The 26,969-nt window shown below is 46.2% G+C and overlaps 1 protein-coding gene across 2 annotated transcripts in view; it reads left to right on the top strand.

Moving 5' to 3' along the window:
- LOC121595573 (zinc finger protein 263-like) overlaps nt 1-26,969 on the top strand; it is a 74,720-nt gene that overhangs the window by 30,565 nt on the left and 17,186 nt on the right. Inside the window, exons 1-2 of one of the 2 annotated variants that reach the window (XM_041919637.1) lie at nt 18,543-18,547; nt 21,734-21,737. The exons of the other annotated variant lie outside the window; for it this stretch is intronic. Coding sequence (XP_041775571.1) covers nt 21,735-21,737 — 3 coding nt within the window. The 5' untranslated portion in view covers nt 18,543-18,547; nt 21,734. Of the gene's footprint in view, nt 1-18,542; nt 18,548-21,733; nt 21,738-26,969 lie in introns of those variants that run through there. 2 annotated transcript variants of the gene reach the window in all.

The following is a 26,969-nucleotide window of genomic DNA, read 5'->3' on the forward strand; positions in this document are numbered from 1 at the left end:
GATGTCATAAAACTGTTTTCTGCTTTCACCCACCACCTGCCGTTGTTTAACCACCAACAACAACGCTCTAATGCCGTGGTTTATGAGTGGTTGGATGTGAAAAATAGGATCTCGGTTTTGTTTGGGACCTGTTTTCTCGCCAGATCTGAGTCTGGGAAGTGACTCCCAGTGGCCCCATCCCCCTCCCCTCCCCTCACGACCCGGCCGGGTACAGAAGACCCGATCTGACGCGCGTTGTTTTTGCGGCATTCGCAATAATCCGCTTCTCCGCTGCTGCTACCCTGCGGGGTTGAAGAGCGCTTTTCGGGGCTGATGAGAACACACAAATCCCTCAAACGCGCGGTATGCCGTTGAGGATGAATCGCTTTATCGCGCTAAGTGGAGCTTTCGTTTTACGAAAACGGAACACGTATTGGTGAAGGTTTTTGGTCAGGGAGTGTTATGGCACGAGAAGTGGGCCACAACGACAACAGGACCATCTTTTCTTCATCGCTCAAAAAGTGGTGGATAGTGCAAAAGTGGTGCGAAAATAAATCCTTTTTCGTGAAAAATGCACCCACGGGGATATGGTATGATTTTTGACGATTGCTTGGTTGGTTACCGTTGCGTGAAGGAATAAAAATATTGTTTTATCTTTTACTTAGATTGAGTGCAATCAGTCGCTGGCGTTTGGATGCTATTAAGTCGTCATATAGCAATTGAATCGTGATAATAAAACTGCCGATCAACACCTTCCTAGAGTGCCATAAATTATAGGTCCTACTGCTGCCTCGATTGACTAGACGGTGGAAATGACCTTCTAGCCACCGGAATAGAAGAACAAAAAAAAGCGCTAGACATCAAGATAATTATAAACGCAACCACAGCTTCGTGCTTTTGGCGCGTTCTACCACTTCGCTAGTGTGCCTCATCGGTTTGTGTAGAAGCTTTTTGTGCCCGCACATTTTGCTGCAAACCAAATAGTTTAGCGTTTGTTTCGCTTTTTTTGTGCGTGCTAACTCAGAACTACACTTCCACGAACGAACCGTGATCAACGACACAACGATTCCATTCACTCATCGTATGGTCGAGTTAGCCTTCGTCGAGACTTGTGTGCGGGAGGGTTCTGTGGGTTCTGTGCCTTTTTTCTATTCTTTGCCCTACCCCGCAATCTTGGCATGGTTATGGTGGTTTTCGGTTCATTAATTCCATCACCATCCGATGGCTCTTCTGCCCCGGGGGCGAGAACCTTATCCGCCATTGGGTGAGAGTGGACTGGAAGCCTTACAAGTTTTGCCCCTGCATTATAAACCCATCTTCCTCAATGTTTATCGTTGTCTTGTGGGAGTAATGGCCGAGGCAGTTGGCTTGATGCGAGCAGTAATCTGACCGCCCCTGGGACAGGAAAATGAAACGCGATGCCAGGTAAAGAGTCAAATTGTCCCGCAGCAGCCTAAAGGCAGTTGATATTGTTGTGAATTACCGGGATGGTTCTACCGAGGTTGGAGTCAAAGTGAACACCAGAAGTCAATGGTCGTACGAAAGAGACGGACACAGCACTTGCTTCAATAATCACCGCATCTAACACAACAATCGACAGTGTAGAAATAAGCCCAATAATCAGACAAAAACACTTTCCAACACACAGCAGTTCCAGCAGCATCTTCTTCAAGAGCAATTCTTGCCTGTTGAATTAACTCTTCTCTGACCAACAAGAAGACGCTTCTAAGTTTACGCAGCAAGTGCACGAATTTAAGAGGACCCATGAACGGCAGCACACACAAAAAAATGGGAAAAACCAAAACGGCACAACAGATGGTAGATTTATGCCGCAAGATACACATGCTTTTTGTGGTGGCTGTTGATTTTTTTGTTGTTGTTATTGCTGCTATAGCGAAAGAAATAAGTTGAAGCATAATATTACAGTTGGTGTGTATAATTTTGCGCAAAGAGCAACGACGACAGCACACCCATCGGTGTCTTACCAACACTGGTATTTTTGTGAATCGGTTTTTTCTCCTCTTTCCGTGGGCCCACATGTTTCATCCTCCCTAAGGCTTACATTTCTTAGCGTCTGCTGCTGTGTGGGTAGTTATAAGAACCACCCTGTACAGGATATTACGTAATTTTTTTTTATTTTACATTCTAATTGTGTATAATCGCCTTTCTACTGCTCTTGATGTTATGTTTTCCACAGAGGTAGAGATAGGATATTGAGCATCCTTATTAGAGTTGTTTATAGAAGATTGATAAACGTAACGAGTGTGTGGAGTGCGAAAGTCTGATTGGGCTCGTTTGCGGATGGAATACAAATATGTAAAAAAACCAGAGCAAACGTCGCCTGCACCCGCATCAAGGTGCAAAACCGCATCCATAATGACCAGAGGCTGCTCGACCACAGCCTCGGAGTCGTCGTCGTTTCTGGCCACTTGCCGGCCAAAGTCGCCTACCACTTTGGGATATGCGCAATGTATGAAAATGGCAATAAAGGTGTAGGGCAGTTTTGTTTTGTGTTTTTGCGCCGTCTTCTCAAGCCGACTGGAAAGCTGGTAGTGGTGGTGATGGTGATGGTGGCGAAGGTGCACGCTGAGCCCTTTTTTCACCGATCGATTGCCCTCACGCGAAGCACCCCCGCCTCTTTGTTGGCGATACAACTGTGAGTAAGCTGCGCGGCTGCTAATCAAACATTCGTACGACCTTGTCAATCTACCAGCTCGTCGTGGGACAGCTGGAGGCAAGCTACATACCAACACACGCGCATACGCGCAGGTGATACAAAATGTCGTACACAACGTAGAGCCAGTGTAGTGCGACTCTCGTACATGCTGCGCTAGCGAACCAAAATTGTAAAGCGGCACTAAAAAATAGAAACAAATACATGAACGAATGGCATCGCGGCGCTACCCGCGCTCCCTTGCAGTTGCAGCCCCTTGTCGTGGGCTGAGCCGCGGTGGTGGTGTGACCAAAGCTTCCCCCTACCCTTTCCTCGGAATACGAAGCCAGGGACGACAGTACGCGTTGATCTGGCACCGCGCGCGGGTTTGGTTTGGCATTCGGTTCGGTTTCGTGCCGAAAGGATGACAAAAGGAGACCTTAATTGGACAGGTGCGGATGAACGAGAGAGATGGGATGTGTGTGTGAGGGAGAAAGAAAGAAGCAGGCAAGCATATGTGTAGGGAGGGAGAACGGAGCTGAGGTCAGGTGGGTCGCTGGACCGCCCAGCGGTAAAACCATTCGCGTATGCGCACGCGCCCCGTCTGCGCGCTAATGAGTGGCCTTTTATTGGGGTGGTATTGAACGAGCGACGTTGGGGGTTCGGCGGGGATGATGGTCGGCTGAAAAATGTTGTTGGAGGAAAGGGAGGAGAGGGATGGAGGTTGCGCGTTCCTTTGAGCCCGGTGGTCGTTCTGCGCGGTTTATAACCATTATCATTAAAACCACAAAGAGCGGGAAGGGAAGACCTCAACCCCTTCCCTGGGACCGTGCAAGAGGAGGTTGCAGTTTTTCGGGGGGCATTCCGGTTCGCTTTGTTTCGCGGTGCTGGTCCATGCAGTGCGAAAAGCAGCATAATCGAGCTCCCCGCCATTCCCACCGTCAACCCTTTCACGCCTTGCCCGTCCATCTGACCGGTGCGAAAATACTACAACCGTAACCCACGTCCACAAACAAGTACCACAGCAAAAAGGAGCCAAGAAACAACAAACCTGAAACTAGACGTGCGCCATTTTTGACCCCAATTTGTGTCGCTTGCGCGTCAAAGTGTGCGCCCCTTTTTGGGAGGGGCGGGGAGATGGAAAAGGAGATTGATAGAAGCCTTTTGCCCTTGTTGGTGGGAGTTTGGGATGTAAAGGTGAGTGCCCGAGGGGAGGAGGCAGGGAGCGACCGATGAGCAGCAGTGAAGTCGAACAAAAAAACACTCTTGCTCACACAAATATTCACAGCTACATAGATCAATCTATTGTTGATACGGGCGCACGGGTGCCTAGGGAAGCTGATCGGCGAAGGAAACGAACGGCCGCGGTAGGGTTAGGAAAATATGGAAAAGGAAAGCGCACCTTCACACGGCACCGACCACAACTAGCGGCGCGGCCGATCGAATCATTCCGTTGTTTTTTCTTCCTCAGCTACCCCTTCCCTTTCGAGGATGGCTTTAGCTCCCTCTCGTTTATTATTATTTTGAAGGATTAATAAATTCAATACACCTTCACCGGGTCTCGTCCATCGGTCCGGGTTGATCGACGTGTCTATGGCCAGTGGCAGTCCGCCATGCACCGATGGTGGTGGGTCAAATCCGCGTCCGCCACCGCAACAATTCCCCCCGGCAGAGCCAATCTCTTTCTTAGAGAAACCAAAACAACAGGTGTTTGATTAATCGAAGATAAAAAGGAACGCCAGTGGAACACAACACACAACGAAAGCGCACCGCCAGCACCACCAGCACACCGCCACCGCTCATCAGAGTGGCCTTCTCTTAGCGCTCCTCTTTGTCCGCTTATCCGCTCGCTCGCTACTCCTATCCCGTTTTCTCACCCCTCAGCGGCGGCGGCGACGGCAGCAGCCAACAGGTTGCGGGTGGATGTCTTGTTTCGCGGTCATTCTCCCATCAAAACCTGCTATCCCGTCGGCCCGGGTCGGGTCCCGGCGAAACCAGTTCAGGGAAAGATGAGAAGATGATGGCGATGATGATGATGATGACGATGATGGTTAGTTTATGCCGGTCCTCGTTGTCGTTGTCGTCTTCCTATCGATTTGGCCGTTCCCTTTTGCCTTTCCACTTCGTAACGCTTTGTTTACAAACTGGGATACAGTTGTACCGGCGTATTGTTCGTGCTCTCAGCGGCCATCTACGCACACACAAACACACTTGATCTCGCGCTGTTGTAGCGCGCTGGCCAAGAGAGCGCCCGCGACCGGGTGTAATCGGTCAGCAGTTTCCAATCGTAAAAAAACTTACGTAAAATATAATCGGGTTCGTTGTCTGGTTGGATCTATCGTTGGTGTGGAGTCTTTCGTTTGCGGCTCATTATCGGCTGGTGTTATAAACCGACCTAACAATTTCATTAGGACGGTGGACAGGTTGCTGTTTCTCTGTCAAATTTTCAATTTCCATATCGGCAGGCATTCGTGAGCAAATTAAAAATAAATTTCTAAAGTGATATTTTTGGCAAAAAACGCCATCAAGCTGTACTGTCGTGCAGCAGTGATAGCACTTCATGCATGCAGTGTCAACATTTCCTTCGTTCCTTACCGAGTATCCAAGCAACAAAACTGAACTATTTCAACCACTCACATATACAGCAAAAAACAACAAAACAATTCAAAATTAACTAGTCCCAAAACGGAGAACCTGTTAGTCTGTCTACCATAAAAGGCCTAAACGCGTCCGTCGGCAGGAACCGGGCAGGATCTGTTTCGGCCGCCAAACACCAAACAGCCGGCGCGAAACGAAGCAACCCATTGCCAAAAGGTACCACGCGAGGCAAGCGTAATATTATTAATATATCATTGTTGGTGGACCACGGCTCCTTCCACGGCGAAGGAGGTGGAGCCACTATGCTTTGTAAATTTGGCAAATGCTAGCTCAAAACCGCTGAAACTCAACAGAAGTGCTATCCCCATTGCAGGTCCGGTATCTCGGGGGTGGTGTAGTGTGTCCATGTGCTGCGTAAAAGCCTCTCGGGGGTCTCGGGCGCACTGATTCGAGGGCTCGTTGCCACATAGCCCAACAAGGCTTGCTAGCCGCTAGCCGATCACCGACCGATGAGAGCCCTATCCCCTTAGATGGATTGTTGATTTTTTTCCTCACTTCAACATCGCGTAGCCAGCCACTCCAGTGCACCCGTCTTCGGCTGCCCCGCCAGTTCGCCGTTGATGGTGCTGCTTTTCAACTGTCCGTTTTTTTGTCTCTCTTTTCTATTTCGTCTCCTTTTATTTCTATGCCATCGGTGCTTATTGGCGTGTTGAGTTCGTTCCTCCTACACCGTCTTCATTACGATCCTCTTTCCATAGCGGGGCCAAAAGTCTTATCCCGATGGCCTCTTCGGCTGCGGGGTGGAACCTTTTTTTGTGTTACGCACTTCAACCGCCAAGCATACACACACATACGCACACGCGTACTTTTACGTGTTTTTTTTCTGTCCATCTATTGCTTTCTCACTTGCCTTTTTTTCGCTTGATCTTTCCAACACACATAAACAACTGGCCACATGTCAAGATGTTAAAGCTTCATAGACAGGTTCTCTTCTACCGGACCAGCTCATCACATTCTTCATGTATAATGGGTCGAGGTTTTGTGTCTCTTGTGGTCGAGTTTTTTTGTTGTGAACGTTGGCTACACAATTTTTTAGATGTATTTCTCCCGTTTATTTTATTACACCCTCGCTTATATTTTACCGTCTTCTTCCATTACATTAGTTTGTGTTCCACTTTCCAATGCTTGCACAATATGTCAAGGATTGTAATAGTTAATGGTTTAAGATCAAGAAGTTAATATAAAGTCCAACATTGCTATTGTATTCTGCTTACGTATAATTTAATACAACAAATTAGACATACTGGAAACTACGCCTGAATGCTGAGTGTGACAAAAGTACGAAAACATGTGGGAAACTTACATGAAAATATGATTTCCTTCCCATAAACTAGGTATTACTTTTGTTGGATGATTTGAGCCTATCGATCTGTCCCTTGCTGCTACGAATGTAACCGAAAACCAGCTGGCAAAAACAATGACAAGAAAGTGTCTTGCTGAGACGTAGCATCTCCGCAGACACCCATTCTCATACCAGTCTGGGCAAGTAAATAGAAGAAAAACGGAACCTAGACTCCATTGAGGTTGCACGATGCGATCCCAACATTGGTGCCTTCTTTGCATCCATACTTCCTTTCAACAATCGCCCCCTACCCTTGCTGCCGGCCGGATCCCCATAGGATTAGCATATTTATTGCGTTTTAATAAAAATTTATGTTTCGGATAATCATTGGGACAGAATCCCGGATCGGATCGCACTGGGAGCCTGTCGGGGTTTCGCTCACCGCTCCAGGGCGCACAGACCTTTCCTACTTCCTCTCGAAGATACAGGTATTTTTTGTTATTAATTACATAGCCATTTTATTTATATGCCTGTCGGGGCCGCTCGGCTGTTTTCTTCCGGTTGCAGGGCAGTGTGTGCGGGTGGTTTTTCTATTTCGCTCTGTTCTCCCACACTACACTTCCTGGCCCAGTGCGAGCAACCTGCGCAACCGGACCGATGAGGAAGAAATTCATCAAAGCCAACGATGGTTGGTTGGGCTGTATACTCGCAAATGGGTATAGAGAGAAAGAACAGACGTTTAAAAGACATCTCAGTGACTCGAATGACGGTTGAGCTTTCTATAGCAATCATGTTATCATACCTTTGCCTGCTAAGCGTGGTGCAATGGAATAGAAAAGAGGACATACTTCTCTGTTGGGTATTACCACAAACGCAGCACGATACTGCATGATGCAACGGGATCTCTTCGCACTGGGTTGGAGTTAATTCGTTGATAAGTATATTTTGCACAGGCTTTGCACATTGTTAAAGGCTTCAAATGTGAAAGATATATTGGTTTATTACACATTATCTCATTCATAAACGTTGAAATTATAGTAAACTAGATGAAAGGGAGTACGAAATCAATGAAATACAAATGCCTGTTAGTCCATCCGTCCACACCATTGATAGACGCTGTGGAGTGGGGGAATGGACGATGGAAGCAACACAAAAATCCAACAATTTGAACCTGAAACGAAGCAGCTTGGAACACGAAAAATCTACCCGTCGAAATTTGATTAGTTAAACTTGTCAAAACTGTACTACAGTACCTTTCAATCATTTGATCGATAACTTTCCATCACTAATTTAGCTCCCCCGCGAGCTGCGCTGATTCACGAGTCGTAGGTTCCTGGTGGTTGGGTAATGTTTCCCTCCGCTTTCCCGCCGTGCAGAGAAGGAGGAACCGGTTCGGTTTAGTTGTGAATCATATTTTTTTAGGCTAACGTGGCTCCTTTGTAGCTTCCTTTTGCTTCCTTTATTCGTGCTCATACACTGTAAGATTTTGGTTTGAAAGTTTTGGGAAATTATTTCTCTCACCCTTCTTGCAGCAGCTATCGCTTAGCCTCCACAACTGTACAGTGCATGCAGCCTGTAGGTGGAAATACACCCAGATACATTCGAGGATTCGACACATGTCTGGCCTTGGGTTTTAGTCTATGGTGTAAGTAAATTAATTTTTCATCAGTTACGCTCATCTCGACTCGCACGTCTTCCAAGACCCGATGGTGGATGCTGGTCCATTGATTGTGTGCTGGTGGCCTCGCGCAATACGAATCGAGAGGCATGTATATTGGCTGCGGTGGCGGACATTTCGATGCAGTAGTTCAGGTACGGGCCTTGTGTGTTTGTATGGCCAATAGCACGAGCAAGGAACGGACGGGGTGGAGGATGTGCGAACGTGCCCCGCTCGCGGCAAAGACCCCATAACGAAATCCAATACTTTCTGACCGTGGACCGTAAAATAGATCACTAATCCGGCCACACATCCAGCACGAAGGAAGCTGCCAATCGGGCGAGGAAGGCCAACAATTTTCAGCGAATCTAATCACCATGCATCGATCCGAATATTACGATTCGCTTTTGATGAGATGGGGAGGAAAATAATCTTCCCCAGCTCATCAATGGGCGATTTTTAACGAGCTATGGAATCTTTTTTTGTTGTATCTTGATCAACCGCTTTTCCCCCTTCGCTCTCACACACACACCTTCATTGACAACATTGGAAACTACACACATTGAGGAAATTTAAATCACCACACGTATATAATTAAACAATTACGCTTCAACAGCTTTTATTCACTTACAGCTAGAGCTGGAAGAGGAGAGAAAAGGAAAATCCGATAGAGAAATGTCTGCAAAATAGTAAGAAACCGTTTCATTCATCAAAATGAACTCTTCGTACTAATTTCAATGTACGGATTTTTAACAGAGGTCTTGAATTGATTGTTGTTGTTGTATTGCGTCACTTTATGTTCAACTTTTAAGACACTCTTGAAGGATCTTTTATCAATTTTTTTTCAACATATGATTAAACGTTAAACTAAACGATCATAAAATTACAGATTGACCGTTGAATCAGTAGTTTGTAAGTGAATGTTATAATAAAACCGGGACTAGTTGATTTTATTTAAAAAAAAGTAGTTAGGCCAAGTTTTCTCCAAATATGCGTATGATGAGAAAAAATCACTATGGTTGATAAACGTTCTTTTTTCACATTCCTCGTGGTATCCGTGGTAACCGTTCCACAGCTACAGCTTTTTTTTATCATTCCACCAGATGCGGGTGTTAAAATGGTCCGTAAAGGAGAAGCAAAACTAAACGAGACTCTAAAGCCTTTCGGATACCGCCCAACACCAACATCTCTCGCCATGTTTGGTGATTCATTCGACCTTCTTCCTCCTCCGTGCTGCGCCACCCCGAACAAAAAATCACACACCTCGACAAATTGTAATGATGCTAACCGCGACCGTCCCCGAACCGCGAAGACGGCTCTAAGGCGTGTGTGTGTGTGCAGTGAGCAAGAAAAATGACCAGATACAAATCATCGTTCGCTTCGCGTTTATTGTCGGCTTCGATATTTCCGCATGTGGCCACTGACGACAGAACGGGCATGTTAGTATGTGTTTGTGCACGTGTTGATGTGCGTGTTTTTCCACCCGTTCCAATAACTAAGCCTGCAGCAAGCACGGTCGGCGTTCATATTATTAGCAAATTAGAAATGAATTTGCTGCCAATGAACGCGTTTTCGTTGGCGTCAGCAGTGCCATTGAAATTAACGGCCTTTATTTGGCTAACTCGAGCGAAGCTTTTGCGGCGGCTACTGCTGCGGTGTCAAGAGCCTCGCGATGTCTTTGGCCGTCTTGAATGCGCTTCCGTTCTTTTTCTATTTTTCTTTTTTGCTATCTACATTGGATCGGTTTTGCCCAAAGGTTGTATTTGGCTCTGGGGACGACAAAGCTCTCCCATCGTACCCATCGTACGTTGCGGTGCGGAGTGTTTATACAATATGCCGGATTGTCGGCACTGCTGTCGTTATCGGTTGATTTATGGACTATTATTGATTTGGAAAACAATCGTCCGTTTCGATAGCCGAGCGTGTGGTTTTGGCCCTATATCACAGTACATAAAAATAATTATGCTTCCCACTTCGATAAAGTTTGACACTTGCCGGCAAGCTTGAGAACAGTGCATGTTAGTTTCTGAATCTCTAAATGAATGTTTTGAGGCTGGGATGTTTGGCAGACCTACTTATTCTACAATCTAAAACCTATGAGTTGCTCACATAATTAATCACATTTTTTTTTCTATTCGCAAAGTAGGTCAGTGAAGAGTTGAAAGCTGTCAACAAAAATCAATTCATTACCTGCAGACTATAACTATGAAAGCTTATTTTTTTATAAATCATTTGCTTCCGTCTGGATCGCCAGTTTTCGAATGAATCATTTAATTTACAAAAAAGCACACATTCGGGAAGTTGTGCAAAACTAAGAGCAAATTATTTTTCACGTCTGTTAACCAAACCAACGGTGTCTGCCCTTCCCGTCAAAACGCACCGCTTCTGTCCATAGCAGAGGCTTTTTTGTGCTTTCAGTTAACTCTTTTTTACTTTCATTCAACATGCTGCTGCAACAAAACGAGTCACCTTCCACCATAGCTATCGCCATCGGTCTGAGCGCCGGAGGCGGCAGGTGATGAATCTCAATATAGCGTGAAATTTTTAATACTTCCCTTACGATCGCTAGCGCAATAAGTGCCCAAATACGGCGGTGGCCGTAATTTGCTGCCTGTAAAGTAAGGAAGCGCGGGTGCGGGTAAAATGAAACTTCAAACCATTCCACCCACTAATCAAACTTCGTGGCAAGGGGAACAACCGCGGCAGCTAAAAAGTAGAAGGAGTTAAGCGATTTGTTGGTGTTTTTTGCTCTTATGTTTTGCTTTCGTCTTCCTGACGTTCAAAAATTTCCGTTTCGTTGGACGGAAAACGAAATAATCGATTTTAGTCGCGACCGACCGCGGGTTTTTTCGTTTCGAGCGGGTGTTGCGCGTTTTAGGACAGTTCCGAAAGACGTGCGCGCGAGAAGCCGCTTAAATGAGCGCGTCCCAACATATCCTCAACTAGTCGCCGACGACAACGGCGGCTACGATCTTCGCTAATAGAGGAAATCATTAAAATTAGATAAATAATTCAAAAAACAAAACTGAACGGACTCAACATCTCAGGTAGAAGCTCCAAAAGAGAAGAACAAAAACGAAGCATACTTTGAGGAATGACGGTATCTTGTGATCCAAGAAAGCAATAATTAAGAACCAAAAACAGCTAACGCTACCGAATATGTAACACGAGTCCCGTACCCAGAATTGACAGGAATGCTGCACATCCCTTCTTCGCAGCCTCACCCACTTTGCTCGCGTGAATTGTCGTCTGGTCGGGTTTACCAGTTCCACCTAACCTACATGTACCACTCCCTTTCGATCCCTTTCCAATCGTTCTGTAAGTGTACCAACAAACCCGAAATGAAACGGAAGCGAACAAACCTCACGACGTGTGGAGGTCATAAAATTGTCGCCCCCAGGAAACGCAGTAAACCGACAGAACCATCGCACGTTACATTCACGGCAAGATGTATCTACCATACTTTTGGGGGTGTTGTTCGCGACATTTGCACGACTTGTCCGACGCTTCGTGGTCCTTATTTAATAGAAGATTATGTAAATATATATTTTAATTACATTTAATATCGCATGCTCGGGTGCAGTAAACGAAACGGCAGCTACCATTAGTTCGCCGTGCACGAAAGCACTAGCGAATGGTGTTCACGAGGATGCATGATTTCGAGTTTTGAGAGAGCATGTCGCCGATTCGGCTTGGTAGAGAAACATTTTTCTGGGAGGGCGTGGAGCTTTGCGAGTGCTAGACGGCCTATATAGCAACAACACGGTTAGAACTTATGGCTAGAGAATAGTTTTATTTCATCTCATTTCTTTTCAAACTTCAATAAATTATCGCTCTGGAGGGATTGGCATGATGTGAGCGCATACACACTTGTATGTTTAAAGAAAAGAGAAGAATAAATGTCTTAAAGAAATAAATGTCTCATTCTGGCCATTAAATCGACGATATCTTCTGTTTCATTTTCTGTCGTCCTTTACCGTTCGTAACAATTGTTCATGCACACAGCACTTTATATCCATTTTACGTTTACACTGTAAGATGGGAACTACGGCGAAGCCATAATAAACCTTTGTTTGTCCGATACTGATCAATACTTGAAACGCAGCGACGTTAATTGTTTCGAAGTGTTGGGAGTTAATTGCACTTCACACCTGGTGTGACAGATGCGATTGCGGTCGTTCCGTGCAGAGTTCAAACGACGTCCTCTCCACTTCATGTCCGGCAATTTCCGGCTACTTATGGAACAACATGTGAATGTGCTCCAAAGCGGTCGTGATAGAGTGTAGCGCTATGGTAATAAATGGCCAGCAAGCAACAGGTCTCGTTCGGGCAGCAGATTCCCCTCATCCGATGCTAGCAGAAGCACGTGGATTTCAATCAAGCACACCAACACGCCCGTACCGCCTCACCAACAAGGATGATGACTGTTGGATGGGGGTGATGACTGAATCTAATGACTTCGGCGTACGCTCCGCGTGCAGAAGCCCGTTGTTGGTGGGAAGGTTTTAGAGGACGCGATTTGACTAACACACACCTGTCCAATGAATTCCAGCTTCCCCAAAGATTAGCGACGGGACAACCCGTCCAAGAGTGGTCAATGATTTATGGTCGGGGCATGGCAATAAATTTCACATTTTTGTGCCTCCCATCGTATCGTCGCAGTGCTGTAGCCCGTTTGCCGATGCTAACGTCTTGGAGACTGTAGACACTAAGTAGTTGTACGTCTAAATTCCGATCGTCTTTAGCCAAAGCCGTGTGATAGCCGTTCGTTGAAGTCGGCGATTCGGAACATTAAATTTGTGTCACATGAAACAAGAACCGATGGAACTGGGGAGATTTTTCGGCCTCTTGAAACCAAAGGGTGGTGGTGAAAGTTTCTCGTCTACTTCCTTTTCTGCTGATTGTAGATCTATACAACACATGAGACGTAGAGGCGTCCGACAAGAGGACTCTTTGCTGGATTGAAGCAGTAAAAGGAAGTAATCATTCGATGCGATTGGCTCCTTCCTGGAACGGTTTGACACTTTATTTATAACGTCGCGTGAACTATTCTGGCCACTTACGGCTCCTCATTAAGGCATCCGCAAGCCATGAAATGCATGTCAAACTCGTTCGATGCAGTCCAGCATGTTTACGGGACCACATTTCGTAATGATGAAATGGTTTTGGAATTGACCATGGTGTCTTTGTTCTTTTCTTGGTTCATTCATTCCTTCGTCAATGTATCTGAATGCTGCCTTCCGTTTCAGCACAGGTAACTATTCCACACGTGCCATGATGAGCTTTGCGACGCGGCATTGGTGAGATGATGGTATCACGATGACTGACCATCAACTAGTGGACATGAAAAACGAAAACACTTAAGTGTACAAAAAATCAATTTCCGCTTCTCGGTCGGTCGGTCCCCACGACGATGATCATCCACAAATTGCTGCTGAGCTGTTGCGAGTCGACACATCGCTTCATAATGAACGCCTTCAGCTCTGTACTCAGTTGCGTTTCCCTAATCGCAGGTGGTCGGATTTACCCGACACGTCTTACCCAATCGATGCACAGCGATTCGTCCAAACTTTCAAATATTGGCACCACAGGCCATGCGAATGGGCGAATTTTTGGTGGGATGTTTGCGGAAGCTGTGGCAACTGTTGCGCAAGGGCAAACAGTCATAAGGGAGGAAGATCTGTTTCTGCTTCTCTGATGTCTATTGCATAGTCGTTGCTTCATACCTGGAGCGACCCTTTCATAATACACCTAATAGGTACGAACATTTCACCACCTCAGCGCCGGTGAGAGTTGTAGGTTATAATTTGTGCTATTTTATCAAAGCGATTAAAGCAGGCCACAACCTTACCTGTGCTGTCCAGATCTTCCGTACCTCAATGGGCCAGATATTTGATTGCAAACACGTCTACCGGTGGCAACCTAATCCACATAAAATATTACGCAACTATCCATCCGGAGCAGCCAAATCATCAACAATCGAGCGAAAAGATGTACTTCAACCTCCACAAGAGCAACCGAGGGGGTACGTGTTATAAGTTCACTTAAAATATTCGATCAAAAAAACATCCAAGGTCCGATAAATCGATCGTTCAGCCCGATTACTCGATCACTTTGCCTCAGATATATGCTCCTCCATGCCCTGACGGGCACCATCTGTTCGGAGGTTTTGGAACTCACTTCAATTTTCTTCCTCGCCTGTTACGTTCATTCATTACTTTTTCCTTTCACATCTTGAACCTACATGTGAAGACCCTCACTTGTAGTACCCGCAAACAATTAATTTATTTAATTTTTTTAAATTATTGCAATTCAATCACAACATTTTCATCGAAATAAGCCTCACCACTCGAGCAGAGCGGGGCCGTAAACTAGCGAGACTGGGGCAATGCCTCGTAACTACGTACTAGAAAAAAGTGGGGTTCAGAAATAACATTTTGATCGACCAATTATCTCGATTATCGGCGCCAATTATCGCGGTTGGCGATGTGAAGAGCATGGGGTGATGCAGAGGTTACAGAATTACATAAATTCTGTTACTGCTGACCGTACGAAATCGGTTTCTGCGCAACACGGCGAAGATTCAACAGCTTTTTCGAGTGACATATGGGTACGGTAGCATGGGATTTTCTAAGCCTGCCTTACGGTACGTTTGAGTAGATGCTTTGATTATTCACTTCTACGTCGAACCAAATGCATTAAAACGATGGACAGATGCTTATGCTTAGAATCGAAGAAACATATCAATTACGCACTGCAAGCCTTTAAAGACCTGTACAATATTTTAGTAATAATATTTATTTAATGTACAAAGCAGCATAACTGTACGGTTGCAATGATAAAAATATTCAAACATTATTTTGCAAAAAAGCATCTAAATATTTTCAAACAATTTAACTCAAAGCATTCAAAATATCAATCGAAGACCGTTGCGCTCAGCTACGTCATTTTCATGCACTTTTCTACAGGTTTTTTTTCTAGACATCAAAGAATCCGCCATCGTAAGAACAAATCCTTTCGTAGCAAAATATTGTTTTTTCTCCTTCGGCACGTCGAACAATTTAGTCTTAAGCATAAAAGGGTTATTTCTTTAACGCCCCCCTTTTTATTCAACGTCAGGTCGGAACCTTCACAGCCGTGCCAGTTTCCTTGCGTGCCTTTTTGTCAAAACGATCCAACATAACAACAACAGCAGTAACAAAAGACATTCATCCTCAAAGTATCTGACCCCCGTCAAAATCTCTTTTGTTGGTTGGCAGTATACGGCCTCCAAAACACGTGATTGTATTCTGGTGCGTTCCGCCCCAGAGTGTTGTTTTATTGTGCTGTTTGGTCAAACCGATGCTGGTTGCCTGTGAACGAGAACAAAATCTTGCCATAGGAATTTGGGATTCGAATTCGCATTTGGAAACGTTCGATTGCAAACCATTTCTCATCGTCGTGGGTCATCAATCAGCAGTAGCCGCGCGATGATATTATTGCTCTGTGCCTAGCAGCAGCCCTTGAGCTGCCGCGTTCAATGCATCGCATACCATTCCTGAGCGAAACCGTTCGGCCCTTACCTTCACCTGTACGCCGGAGCTTCACGCTTCACACGACCACGCAAGGGGTGGAATGCAATGTATATAATTGTGTCGCGATGGTCCGATATTTTGCGGATGCTGCTGCTGCTGGAAGAAACGGTGGCCAGGATCCGATGCTTCTCTTTATCCCAACAGCACAAAAGATCTCTCCCACAAAGAGGCAGTAGCAAGGAAACGGCATTTACGTTGTGACTCAATGCGGTGCAAACTGCGGTGGCGGTAGCTCATGCCACCATTCGCGAATGTGCAACGAGGCATCGATTTCACATAGGAAGTCACAATGAGACAGCAGGTTGTTGATGTTCTGTTGTGATGCATAAGCTGCCCATACAATCCTCCAACAGTAGTCGGCTTGGTTGGTTGTTTCGTGATTGTGTTGTGTTGCTACTGTAGCACTGCTGATCAGAGAGTTTGCGAATTTGAGTAGCTTTCAATCTTAACCTTCGCTTCGTCAAACGTCCCATGTTAGTGCACCTACATTAACACGCCTACGTTTACCAATTTTATGATAATTCGTTCCATAAAGTTGACGCCGCGTGCATGACTTCTTTCTTTTCAAACAAATAAATAATCTCTTGCAAATAACCGGCAACAGCAGCAGTTTTGTCTCTAGTTAACAAGCACACATACCACACCGCAAAATGGCAAACACATCACGTGCAAACAACTACTTAGCGCTGGAAATGGCTGACCAAGTAGCGGGTGTGGCTTCCGGACCTACTCGCTCGGCCCCACGTACCAGGTTGCAAACGTACTGGATAGGAGCGTCCATCAGAATCGTAGATAAAGGAAACAACTGCCAAACTCGACGGAATCGTGCCAAACTTTCACGCCATCCGTCAGCATGTTTGAAAAATGATAATTTCTTATCAGTTCGCAAACAGCGACTCCCCTTTCGATCATTCGCTGTTTTTTTTACGCTCGCGTGATTCGTAAGCAATTGCAATCGTGAGTCTAACTGGGGGACATTTAATAATGATCCCATTTTTAAAGAGCTCAGGCAAAAGTCGATTACGAAATGGCGCCTATTTTGTCGGGTGTTATCAACTTACACACCTTCCAGCATTGAGGTGGAGTCAGTCCCTCCCTTCCAGTTCTCTACCCCGAACCACCGCGAGTTTCCATCGCCCGATGAGTGCTCAATCAACATTACACGTTTAATAGTATCATCCACTTCTCTTCCCTCCACACGGAATCCACAATTATCACTGCCCAATTTGTAATCCGCGCGTCTCAGGGTTAACCCTCACAGCGGAAACTATCACAGCCGCATCGCCGTATGTGCCGACGCTGTGTAACGCGGGTGCTCAATCAATGTAATTACCATATCATCCATAATCGCACCTCATTCTAAGCTGTATCGAAGCTCCAATGCGTTTCGGTTTTGCAAAGGTACCGACCGGTCTGCCCTGTTGAGCTTTCGTTCGTCCAGCGGTGAAGCAAGCGGACGACGCCGGTGGTGGCGGCCGGTGTTTCGCCGCGGCTAATCATCGCATTACTCGACAGGCTGCAGTTTTCTTGCCATGGATCTGGTAGAGGTATGCTGCAATCCACCAACCGCAAGAAAGATCATGCTGCCTTCAACGACGATACTCGCACTAGGTGATGACGACTGTGAGCTAGCGAGCCTTGCTACAGAATCCCATTTCGCACGGTTGCCCTTGGGTTTACCGGCTCCGTGTACAGTAACCTTCTTAAGATAGCCCGCTCGTTTCCTTTCGCCTCTGCATGATCGCTATTTGTCTCGGGGACCGTGTACGGAAAGCTGGCAGGGATGGAGGTTAAAAGTTGTTCAGAACTAATGGATTGCGGCGATGCCCTAAGCGAGCTTCCTAATCGTGCGATGCACGTTTGACAGTAGCGCTTGTCAGACTCAGGGGTCAATTGTAACAAATAGTAGCAAATTGCTGCGGAATCGCTGGAAACAGGGAATTCCAAGTCTTCTTGATAAGCTTGCTGCTTAATGTCTTCAGGGAATTGGGAACATTCCGCTGCATTTTTCACTCGGATCTTTCACTCTCCGTATACAATCTGTGTAGAGTGTTTAGCTCTATTAATTGTTTTTTTTTGTCATTCCAGGTGAGTTTCAATGCGGATTTCTAAAACGGGAAAAGAAGCATTATGCAAGTATTGCAAAAAATTATATAAAATAATTTTCAATTCTAGAGTTCAATCTATTTTATTTTATTTTATTTTCATTATATTTTTTTTTTTTTTTTTGAACAAACTGCAAGGACAAATTGTATTGTAGACAAAATATTTCATGTACACACATTGTACTAGCAATTTTTTATTATTTTGATGTTGTTGACAATAGTGAAAGGACTAAATCATCGGTTTTTATCTTGGCTATGAATAAATCATTTTTAGTATATGTGCCTAGTCGCTTATTTTTGCGCAATCGCCAAAGACAAGCACGAAATTCCTTCACATCACAAATCACTACGTACCGTTCTCCTTGAGGATTTTTCTGCAGCGGGAGTGTACAATACACTATACGATCTGACAGGTCTACTTCATTCCATCCATCAACTTTACCAGATTACCCACGTTGCTAGTCCAGACTTACTCGTTGGATGAACTGTAGCGGAACCCATCTTCTTGGGGGTCACGCGCGCCCATGCCGCCAACGATCAAGTGCACACTAGAACGTGCGCTTGCCCACCAGGCAGCATTCTGGCATTCGTATTCGTTTGATGTCGCGAGTTAATTAACTTATAACCGTCAACCCCATGGTGATCTATACACCGAAATCAACGGACGCATTGAAATTTGTTTGGTAAAGCCGTACCGCTCAATACACAGGGCATTGCTCTCTATCCTTTGGGCCTCGAGCAGCGTACATTGTATTTGTGTAGTGGTTGCGCTATAGCAGATGATGATGATCAGCAGCAGCGCAATTGAGCTGAAAATTCGGGAGCCCGCTGGAGCTCAGTCGGGGGTGCGTGTGCCTAATAATACGCGCAACAATGGCGCAACCGTGTCGTACCAGCGGTAGCAGCGAGTAAAAGTCCGCAAAGGAAAAGCCACCGTCCTTTCACTCCAGGCGCAAGCCGGCCCCGATCGCAACGGGCGCGAATCGCACCACGGACAAACACAAATCGCACAATTAATCAAAACCATACTTAATTACACAGCCACAACCGGGAGTGGTAATCATCCCGGAAAGTACCGGCGGCAGTGCCCGAGCACGTTGGCCGGTCCCACCGGGAGCCGTTTGTTACGGCGTTGGCCATGTTGGGCAACAACAACTAAACTCATTTGTAGCTACTGAGCTAACGCGTCCCCTGGATTGCCTTCCGGTGGTGACGAACGAGTGTACGAACACCATGAGTGCAGGATTATGAACTTCTCTCCTGTGAAGCGGGAACCCATCGTCCATTGTCTGCAATGGCCCTGTGTACACCCGTGTGCCGGATTACCTTCAACCTCCGTTATGCTCGGCAAGAGCACTTCTCGATCAACATCGATCACCACACGTATGAGCTGCGCACAGGGCGCAGAGGGTGCCTTTGTTTGGGGCCAACGAAGTCATCCAAATCAAGCGTCGATTATCAATCATGCACCACACGGAACACACAGGGGGAAGAGGGTGTACATCCAGCGCACAGTCGAAGGCTAATGGTATACCAAAACGAACAGCACCAAAGCAATGACGCCCCCCGATTACTGTTTGTGTGGCTCTCTTGGTTGAGGAAGAAATTATCGTATTTAAACGTCAAATGATTAATTTGACCAAGGTGTTGACCACCAGGCAGGGCTCTCAATCAGTCAACAAACGTCTAGGATGGATGGTGCACGATCCAGACGCGCCGGCAAATGAGCGCATACCTTTCGCTATATTCCGTCTCGCTAACGCCGGGTCGTAACCGACTCGTAAGCATAATACACAAGGGCAGAAGCATCGGTCTCGCCGCGTCCAAGCTCTTCCATGCAAACACTCCAACTACTCCGAACCTCCTCTGCCCTCCCCAACTCACCGCAATCATCGTAGCCGGATTAGCGGGCTTTTATGACGACGCTAATTTGGCTGTAAGCTTTTATAATCCGCTCGTAAATCGTTCGGTTGCTTGGTGAGTTTCGCTCCTTTGCTCTGGGTCATTTGCGAGCGGATATTTCTCATCGCGTTTGAACCTGCCCGAAGAGTCCGAAAGGGGCCCAGCGTGTCCCACAGGGTCCAGTTGCCGTTGCCGTCGCCACCGCCACCGGGGGTCATAGAGATTTAGCCATGAGCCCTGCCATACTCGCAGGACAGGTGTGGTGTTCTTGTGACCCCCGTGAGCTTTTGAGTCATCGAGCACTGGATGAGGGAGTCATCAAATGTCGCAACCTGTGCTGCGGCCTTCTTGCAGCAGGGGCCTGTCGAAACGTTGGGCTCTTGCAGTCACTTGATTCGATCCGAAAGTTTATTTGGTTATTTTTTGCCAAGTGCAAGCTCTGCATGCCACTGATGCGAAAGACCTTGCGATGGAGGTGGTGGTCTGGTGGCGATTTCGCCGTTTCAAACCACAATGTGTATCATCGATCAATCGTCGAGCGCTCTCCATGAGGGTGTTATGTTGAAAAAATCTTCGCGAAAACGGTGGGGAGGCACAAGATCATCAGCTGTGAAAGGAGCGGAAATGGATTTTTCGGTATGGGTTTTATTGGAAGAAAAAAATCGATGCCTCATCAATCTTACTCTTGGTTCGCATAGTGAAAGGACTCTGGGACTGACAAAATTAAATTTTGGTTATGGTCACATTTGTTGTCATCTTCTTGAAATCTTGAAATGACACCCCAGGGTCATGATTAGATGACCATTAAATAAAGAGCTCTCAGCGGAGACATGAGAAGACAGCGTTGGATGCATGTTTTGGGTCATAAGCCGCATTACCTGCAGAAGGTGTGACCGTGTGCCGTACTCTATCGCTGCACGTTGTCTTGTCTTCAAATGTACATATTCTTCTCCCACTGTGGTCCGCATGAAGTAAGGATGACACTCTATCACAATGTAAACCGCTCTCCTTCTCCTCTGCCAACTGGAATGATTTGTTTTTTTTTTTTTTTTTTTTTTTGTTACATCAATCTTCGTTGGCGGTAGTGCAAAAAGCGCAGCACCGGAATGGTCTTGTTTAAACATTGGCGATTTCTATTTGCCATTACTGCCATTACGTTTATCTAAATATTTACCACCCACCCCATGGTGCGTGCGCGGTGCATCTCGCTTTTCCGGTAGGCGCATTGCGGGTGCAGCCAGCAATTTACTTCACCACAAAACCCATTAGCACACAGAACTGCTTGAGTACGGCTGCAGAGTTGGCGTTGCAAATGGGTTTTTTTTGTGTGTGTGCGTTGTTTTGTTTTTCGTTCAATTTTTTGCATCCGTTCCGGAGTCTTTATTGTTTGTCTAAGTCGCTAAGTTCGCCTTGCCTTGCCTTTTGCTGAACAAAATTCTTCATTGGTGTAAATCAAAGGTGTAGATCACGGTCCCGACTGCAACGGCGTCTCGCATTGAGCAAATATGCACATGCACTTCGGAAGTCGTCGCCGATGCGCACAGCACACCCACCCATCGATAGATGCAGTTTTCCGATTCTGCGCCCTACCAGTGTGCACCACCACCACCACTGCCAAGGAAGCGTGTGCGCACGAAGCAAGCTAGCGGCTGCTAAACAAAACAATTCCATCTTTTCCCTCAGCCAGCCAATTATTAAAATACCATTCACCGAGTGGTGGTGTCGTTCGATGGCGTGCCTCTTTTTGTTGGCCCACAACGCGCGCGCGCTTGGTTTTTGTGTCGTGTGCAGCCGGGGATAGAGATTGTGTGCCCCAGTGTGCATGGAGAGATCGGTGCATCTGCTGTCGTCTAATGGTAAACGACGGTGTTATGCTGCACCTGATGAAATCGGTCCCATGGGGCCTTGTGCCTAGTGCCCGAGCATGGTTTAGAGCCGATTGCAAATTCCGAAGAGGAGTACTACTGAAGCCCTCGTCGGATCCGTTTGGCGTTGTGTGTCTGTATGTTTTTTTTCTCTCTCCCTTGCATGTTTATTTTACTTTCCTACCCGGTGTCGTTTTCTGCTCCGACAGGGCCCGTGTTACCATTGACCCGGCTGCATAGGATCGTCGTTCAGCATTCAGTTGAAAGGGGAAAAATACGACCAACCCTTGATAGTGAATGGCCACGGTTTTGGTCTGATGGGAGTGGGGACACTGACAAAACAATAATAAATTTGCATGCATTTTTGTGCACTCCTGTGTGTATCCCTGCGCCCGCAGTGCCCTCATCTCATCGACTTTCAATTCCGCGGTTCCGGCACGGGATGATCAATCGCCTATCGGCTTTGCGAATGAATAATATGTGGCTTGTAACACCTCGAAGCATTGCATACCATGCAGTCATACGGATATTGAGGCTTTATTTGAGTTAAAATGCATATTTGATGCAGAGCTGTCCATAAACCAGCCTATAAATGCGGCACTGTAAGATTTGTTGCAATCAACCCTGCAAACCCAATAGCTTAAAAAACAAAACTAATCAATTGGTGATTGTATTTTCTAAATAAATACCTACAATTAACATCTTATCTGCTTCTCTTTAATTCGCCATTTGCTTGGAACTGTTCGGCAAACGAATTGCAACTGTCGCGGGCGGGCGTTTTGCTTGCTAACAGAGCGTTAATTTATTGATGTATGGAACCTCATTATACCATCGTCTATGTGTTTGTGTCTGTTGGCAGTGAAACAAGAACCCAATCCAAAATCAGCAAAAACTGTCGCATTCATCGTCCACCGGCTAGCATTTCTTCTCAAGAAGGTCTTATACTGTCCTTTTTTCCACCGTTTGCTTAGCTTTATTGCACAAGAAATCTGTGTGTCTGTTGGCTATACTCCCAACGGCCCCATGCTCCCGGCTGCCAAGATGATCCCTTTTCCGTCTCCACTTAGTGTGCAACTTGAGTTAAAAGAAAAGTCGCGAAACAGACTCCCTCCAATGGAGACGCCTTTTTTGCAGTTTCCTCCTTCGCCTTGCTGTGCAGTGTACGGTGGAATGCGTCGTTCGCCTGCCGACTGCCCGAGAGAACAGGGAAGGGAAGATTAACGATCTTCCATTAGATTTATTGGCATTAATCGGTTCCGATAATGGTTAAATTTAGACAGATTCGCGAAGCAAACGATTCTCCCGATCCAGCCGTGTCGCGTTTGCGCATGAATCGATGTAATTGTTACTTGTCGCGGTGCCGATCATAGGAGGAAAGCCATTCCACACATACGCTCCAACACACACAAACTGCATTTGTATCTTCACTACTATGTGTGTGTTGGCGGCGGTGGTGGCGATGGTGACGATTGAATTCCGAATTCCACAGCTCTTTCCCTATTTCCACAGCCGGCCCAACATGATCATCCAGCCTAAGTCAAGCTCTTTTTCCGTTTAACTCAGCGCGAAGAGTTTATTGACTTATTTGGAGGTGTTGAACATATTTAGCATTTGTGTTGTGCTATTTTCTATCCACCAGCTCCACAATCGCTCCCTCACACATGTCTTGCAAGCTGCTGCGATGCGTCTTACGATCGCTTTTCATGCAAATAATTCTGCTCAGAGACGATCAGTCACGACACCAACCTCTTGATGCTAGTAAATTTCTTATTTTCTTGTGTCGGTTTGTCTTGTATATGGTTCAATAGAGCAATGTTTTGTTTTTGCTTGATGATTTTATGATATGTTTTGAGTTTATTTCTCTTTCGCGTCAGGAGATCGGAACGATGATCTCCGATTATTATAACTTGTTTAGCTACTTGATATCTCGGAACTTGAATGGGTTAAGTTCATTCACTCTATGAAAAAAGTGATGCTTAGTATCATGTGATTTTTTAACTTTTTTCGTTTTATTATTTTATTTTGGCTTAAAATAGGAGAATTATATGAAATACTGGTACGATTTAATTAGTCGTATCCGTACAATGCCACCCAGATGTCTGTTTCATATTAGAACTTCCCTAATAACCCGTCCACAAGACTTATACAGCTACTTTTGTGCTGCAGACAGTCTCCCACAACTCCAATCTAAGAACGGTATCACCTCCATCAATCGGAACCCACACCAGCTGCGAATGTCGACGCAAGTGACATTCATCTTTTGAATGTACACATACTAGCACAAAAAACGCGCAAAGATGCCGTCAAACCTAGGGAGACCGGCACACCGAACATCTCTCGGTGTTGGCATCGCAGCTCACGGATGCTACATGTGCAATGTACTCACCGATGATGGCCCCACGATGCCAGCAGAGGGTGGAGTATGCATTCTGGCGGTTTCTACAGACTGCAGCTCTTTTTGTGCTACTTTTTGTTTGCACTTTCCGCTTTCGGTTACAACCACTGGCAGAGGGACACATGCACAGAGACATACCAGAAGGCCGAGTGCATTGCGGGCTGTCTGACTGGGCTGCCAGCAATATCTGTGCAGTTTTATAATAAAACATAATTTGTACCACCGCCAGTTGCACCTGTTTCAACTCGTTCAGCTCTCTGCTACATGCCCCTCGTTATCTGTCTTCTTCGTGATTTTGTGTTCTGCTTTGCTTTTGTTTTCAGAATCTGTCGCTGCTCGTCTTGGCAAGGTCCTTTGCATTCGTTCTCGCTCCCTTCGAGTTTTCTTGCGTTTCACGTTTGCTTTGTTTTATTTGCTGCAGCAGCCTGCACTGTTGTCATGTTTGGGATATTCGTAATGTATCTGCTTGCAACGCCCGCAGTGTGTTTCATTCGCATATTAGTTACACGGTTCTCTGATGGCTCATGTAGACAATCAGTGACAGGCTGTTTGCGTGTTATGTGTCCCAAGATCTTGGTGCTGAAACAATTTCAAGTTGGCATTTTCCAGTTTTTCAATTGAAATGACTTGATGGAATTAGCAAATTTATTTGAAAGACTTACAATGTTTATAAAAAAATCGTGTTCCTCGCACATCTTAGCTAAGGAAACCACAGGGAATATCAACCAGTTTGTGCCGTGATTCTCTTTGAGTTCCACACTTCATTTGCCAAGGAAATAGGGATGCTGCCTCGTGGCCAATAATAGCAGTGCGCGATTGCAAACACAAAAAACCAGCAATGGGTGACCGTCTCGGGTAAAATGAGCTGCATCATTCCATGGCACTCTACCGGGTACGTTCTGTTGAAACGGAACCGCTTTCGCTTCGACAAATTTCGGCGCACCAACAGGTTCACTGACTTGTGATACCAAATTCCACCGACGCAGTCCGTACGACAAAAGACAAAGCGATGCGATTTTCTGCGCCGGAATTTCTGCGCAACCAGTCCTCCGTCCGATGTTGTCTCTAAATTGTCTTCCCCTCTACTCTAATGGACAGCGATTGGATTGTGACGAACAACGAGGCATCTTTGGCCAGGGCTGATCATCATGTGCTGCGTGAATCATCGTGACTCATCGTCTGCTGACATTCGATCCTCTCCCATACATCATGTCCCGCTCTTTGCCCAGATAGTCTGCTCCGATTGTGGGAGATGATACGCCACGGTAGGCGAAAGATCCTGTGGGAAACATGTGAGAAATTGGTTTGCCAGAATTAATCTGCGTCACTCCGGTCGCTGAGAGACGACGACGACAACGACGACGACGATGCAGACGATGATGATTACCTAGACAGAACAGCTACGAAAGCTACTCCCGCATACGTCCCCCACACTGCACTCAACCATGTAGCGCATCTGCGTAGTGCGCAGATACCTCTACGGTGTATGTTTCGGCTTGTCGTGGATGCCTGAGAATGCGCGGGACCGGTCCCCACCCTCAACCGTTTGGCACGGTGACGAGGACGCAAATTGAATCTAGCGTGCATACTAATTGCACTTGCCACATGAATAATCTCATCTCGTCATTAATTAATTTCGAACACGCAGAACGCTACACCAGACTGTGCCCTAACCACCATTCACCCTGCTCCACCCACCCTCTTCCGTCCGCGTGATGTTTACCCATTCCTGCCCGTTTTGCCGAATCGATGTAGCGAGGTGACCTGACCTGATGGTTCGCCTCGCCTGCACACGCTTGGCTGTGGTCGCTATTTTGCGCTACTCAACACTGTAATGGAACATTTCCTCCCGTCTCGGGGATTAGCAGATAAGACTTTTGCCATCCGGTTGGCCCCGGTTGGGCTCTCGCGGCCGGGAGATGCGGCCATAAAGTCCGGCAGGGAAACTGCTTGAACGTCTTGATGATCAATTAAGCCCCCCTATAAACTGCGATGTTGAAGGAAATTAAGTCTTTTGACATTTGAAACATCCTAGACTGATTGAAACAAACGCTGAAAAACGAAACCTGCACCCAATACGCCCTCGTGGTCCATGTAAAAGGTAGTTAATACTTGTCCAACGCGCCTCGCCGGCTCGTCTTCGCTGCCAACAGCAGCGTGCATCGTCTATCACACGGGCCAGTTCAACGACTACCACGTTTCGCTGCACTCGAAAGGATGCGCACCAGCAGTGCAGGGTAATGTGCGGGCCAACTAAACTGCCTATCTCGGCCTGCGGACAGATGTTAGCTTGTTAGAATTTGACTGACACTTCGATGGCGCTAACGAACGATGCCCGAACAACGCGTACAATCAGCTGCAGCGCTACACCCGGCCTAGTGTGCGGAAGCGCAAGAACAGTAATGAGTGGCATAGTTGTCGTAATGATTAGTAATTGTGTTGAGATGCAACGGTGCACTCTTGCTTACACTTCAATTATTTGGTAATGACTTACATGAAAAAAAAAATTGTAAATTTAGTTTATCTTGTATGCAGTGTAAGGCCAAACTGATCGAGTAAGTGTTAATGTTAAGGTTTTTCCAGTTCGAGTTTCGAGAAAAATTAGATTGCATCTTATATAATATCAGCAACCCATTTTGCTCCCACACCTGTCATCACATCGTGCTAGCGTTTGGGCTTCCTTTCCAACCACAGCAACGCCCCCATGCTCCACTTCTGTCGCTCCGCCCTGTTTTCCGATTTCTCATTTCGCATCCAGCCACATACACTTATTGCACCGAAATTCCCTTCCCATTCCGCAATGATACAATGATTTTAAAGTTGAGTCGCTCGGTATTTTGGCATTGTGCAGCACCCAACCGCTGCCCTTAAGGTCAGCAAGTGCATAACGTTGCTCGAC

This window comes from Anopheles merus, chromosome 3R (assembly GCF_017562075.2).
Source record: "Anopheles merus strain MAF chromosome 3R, AmerM5.1, whole genome shotgun sequence".
Taxonomy (NCBI): domain Eukaryota; kingdom Metazoa; phylum Arthropoda; class Insecta; order Diptera; family Culicidae; genus Anopheles; species Anopheles merus.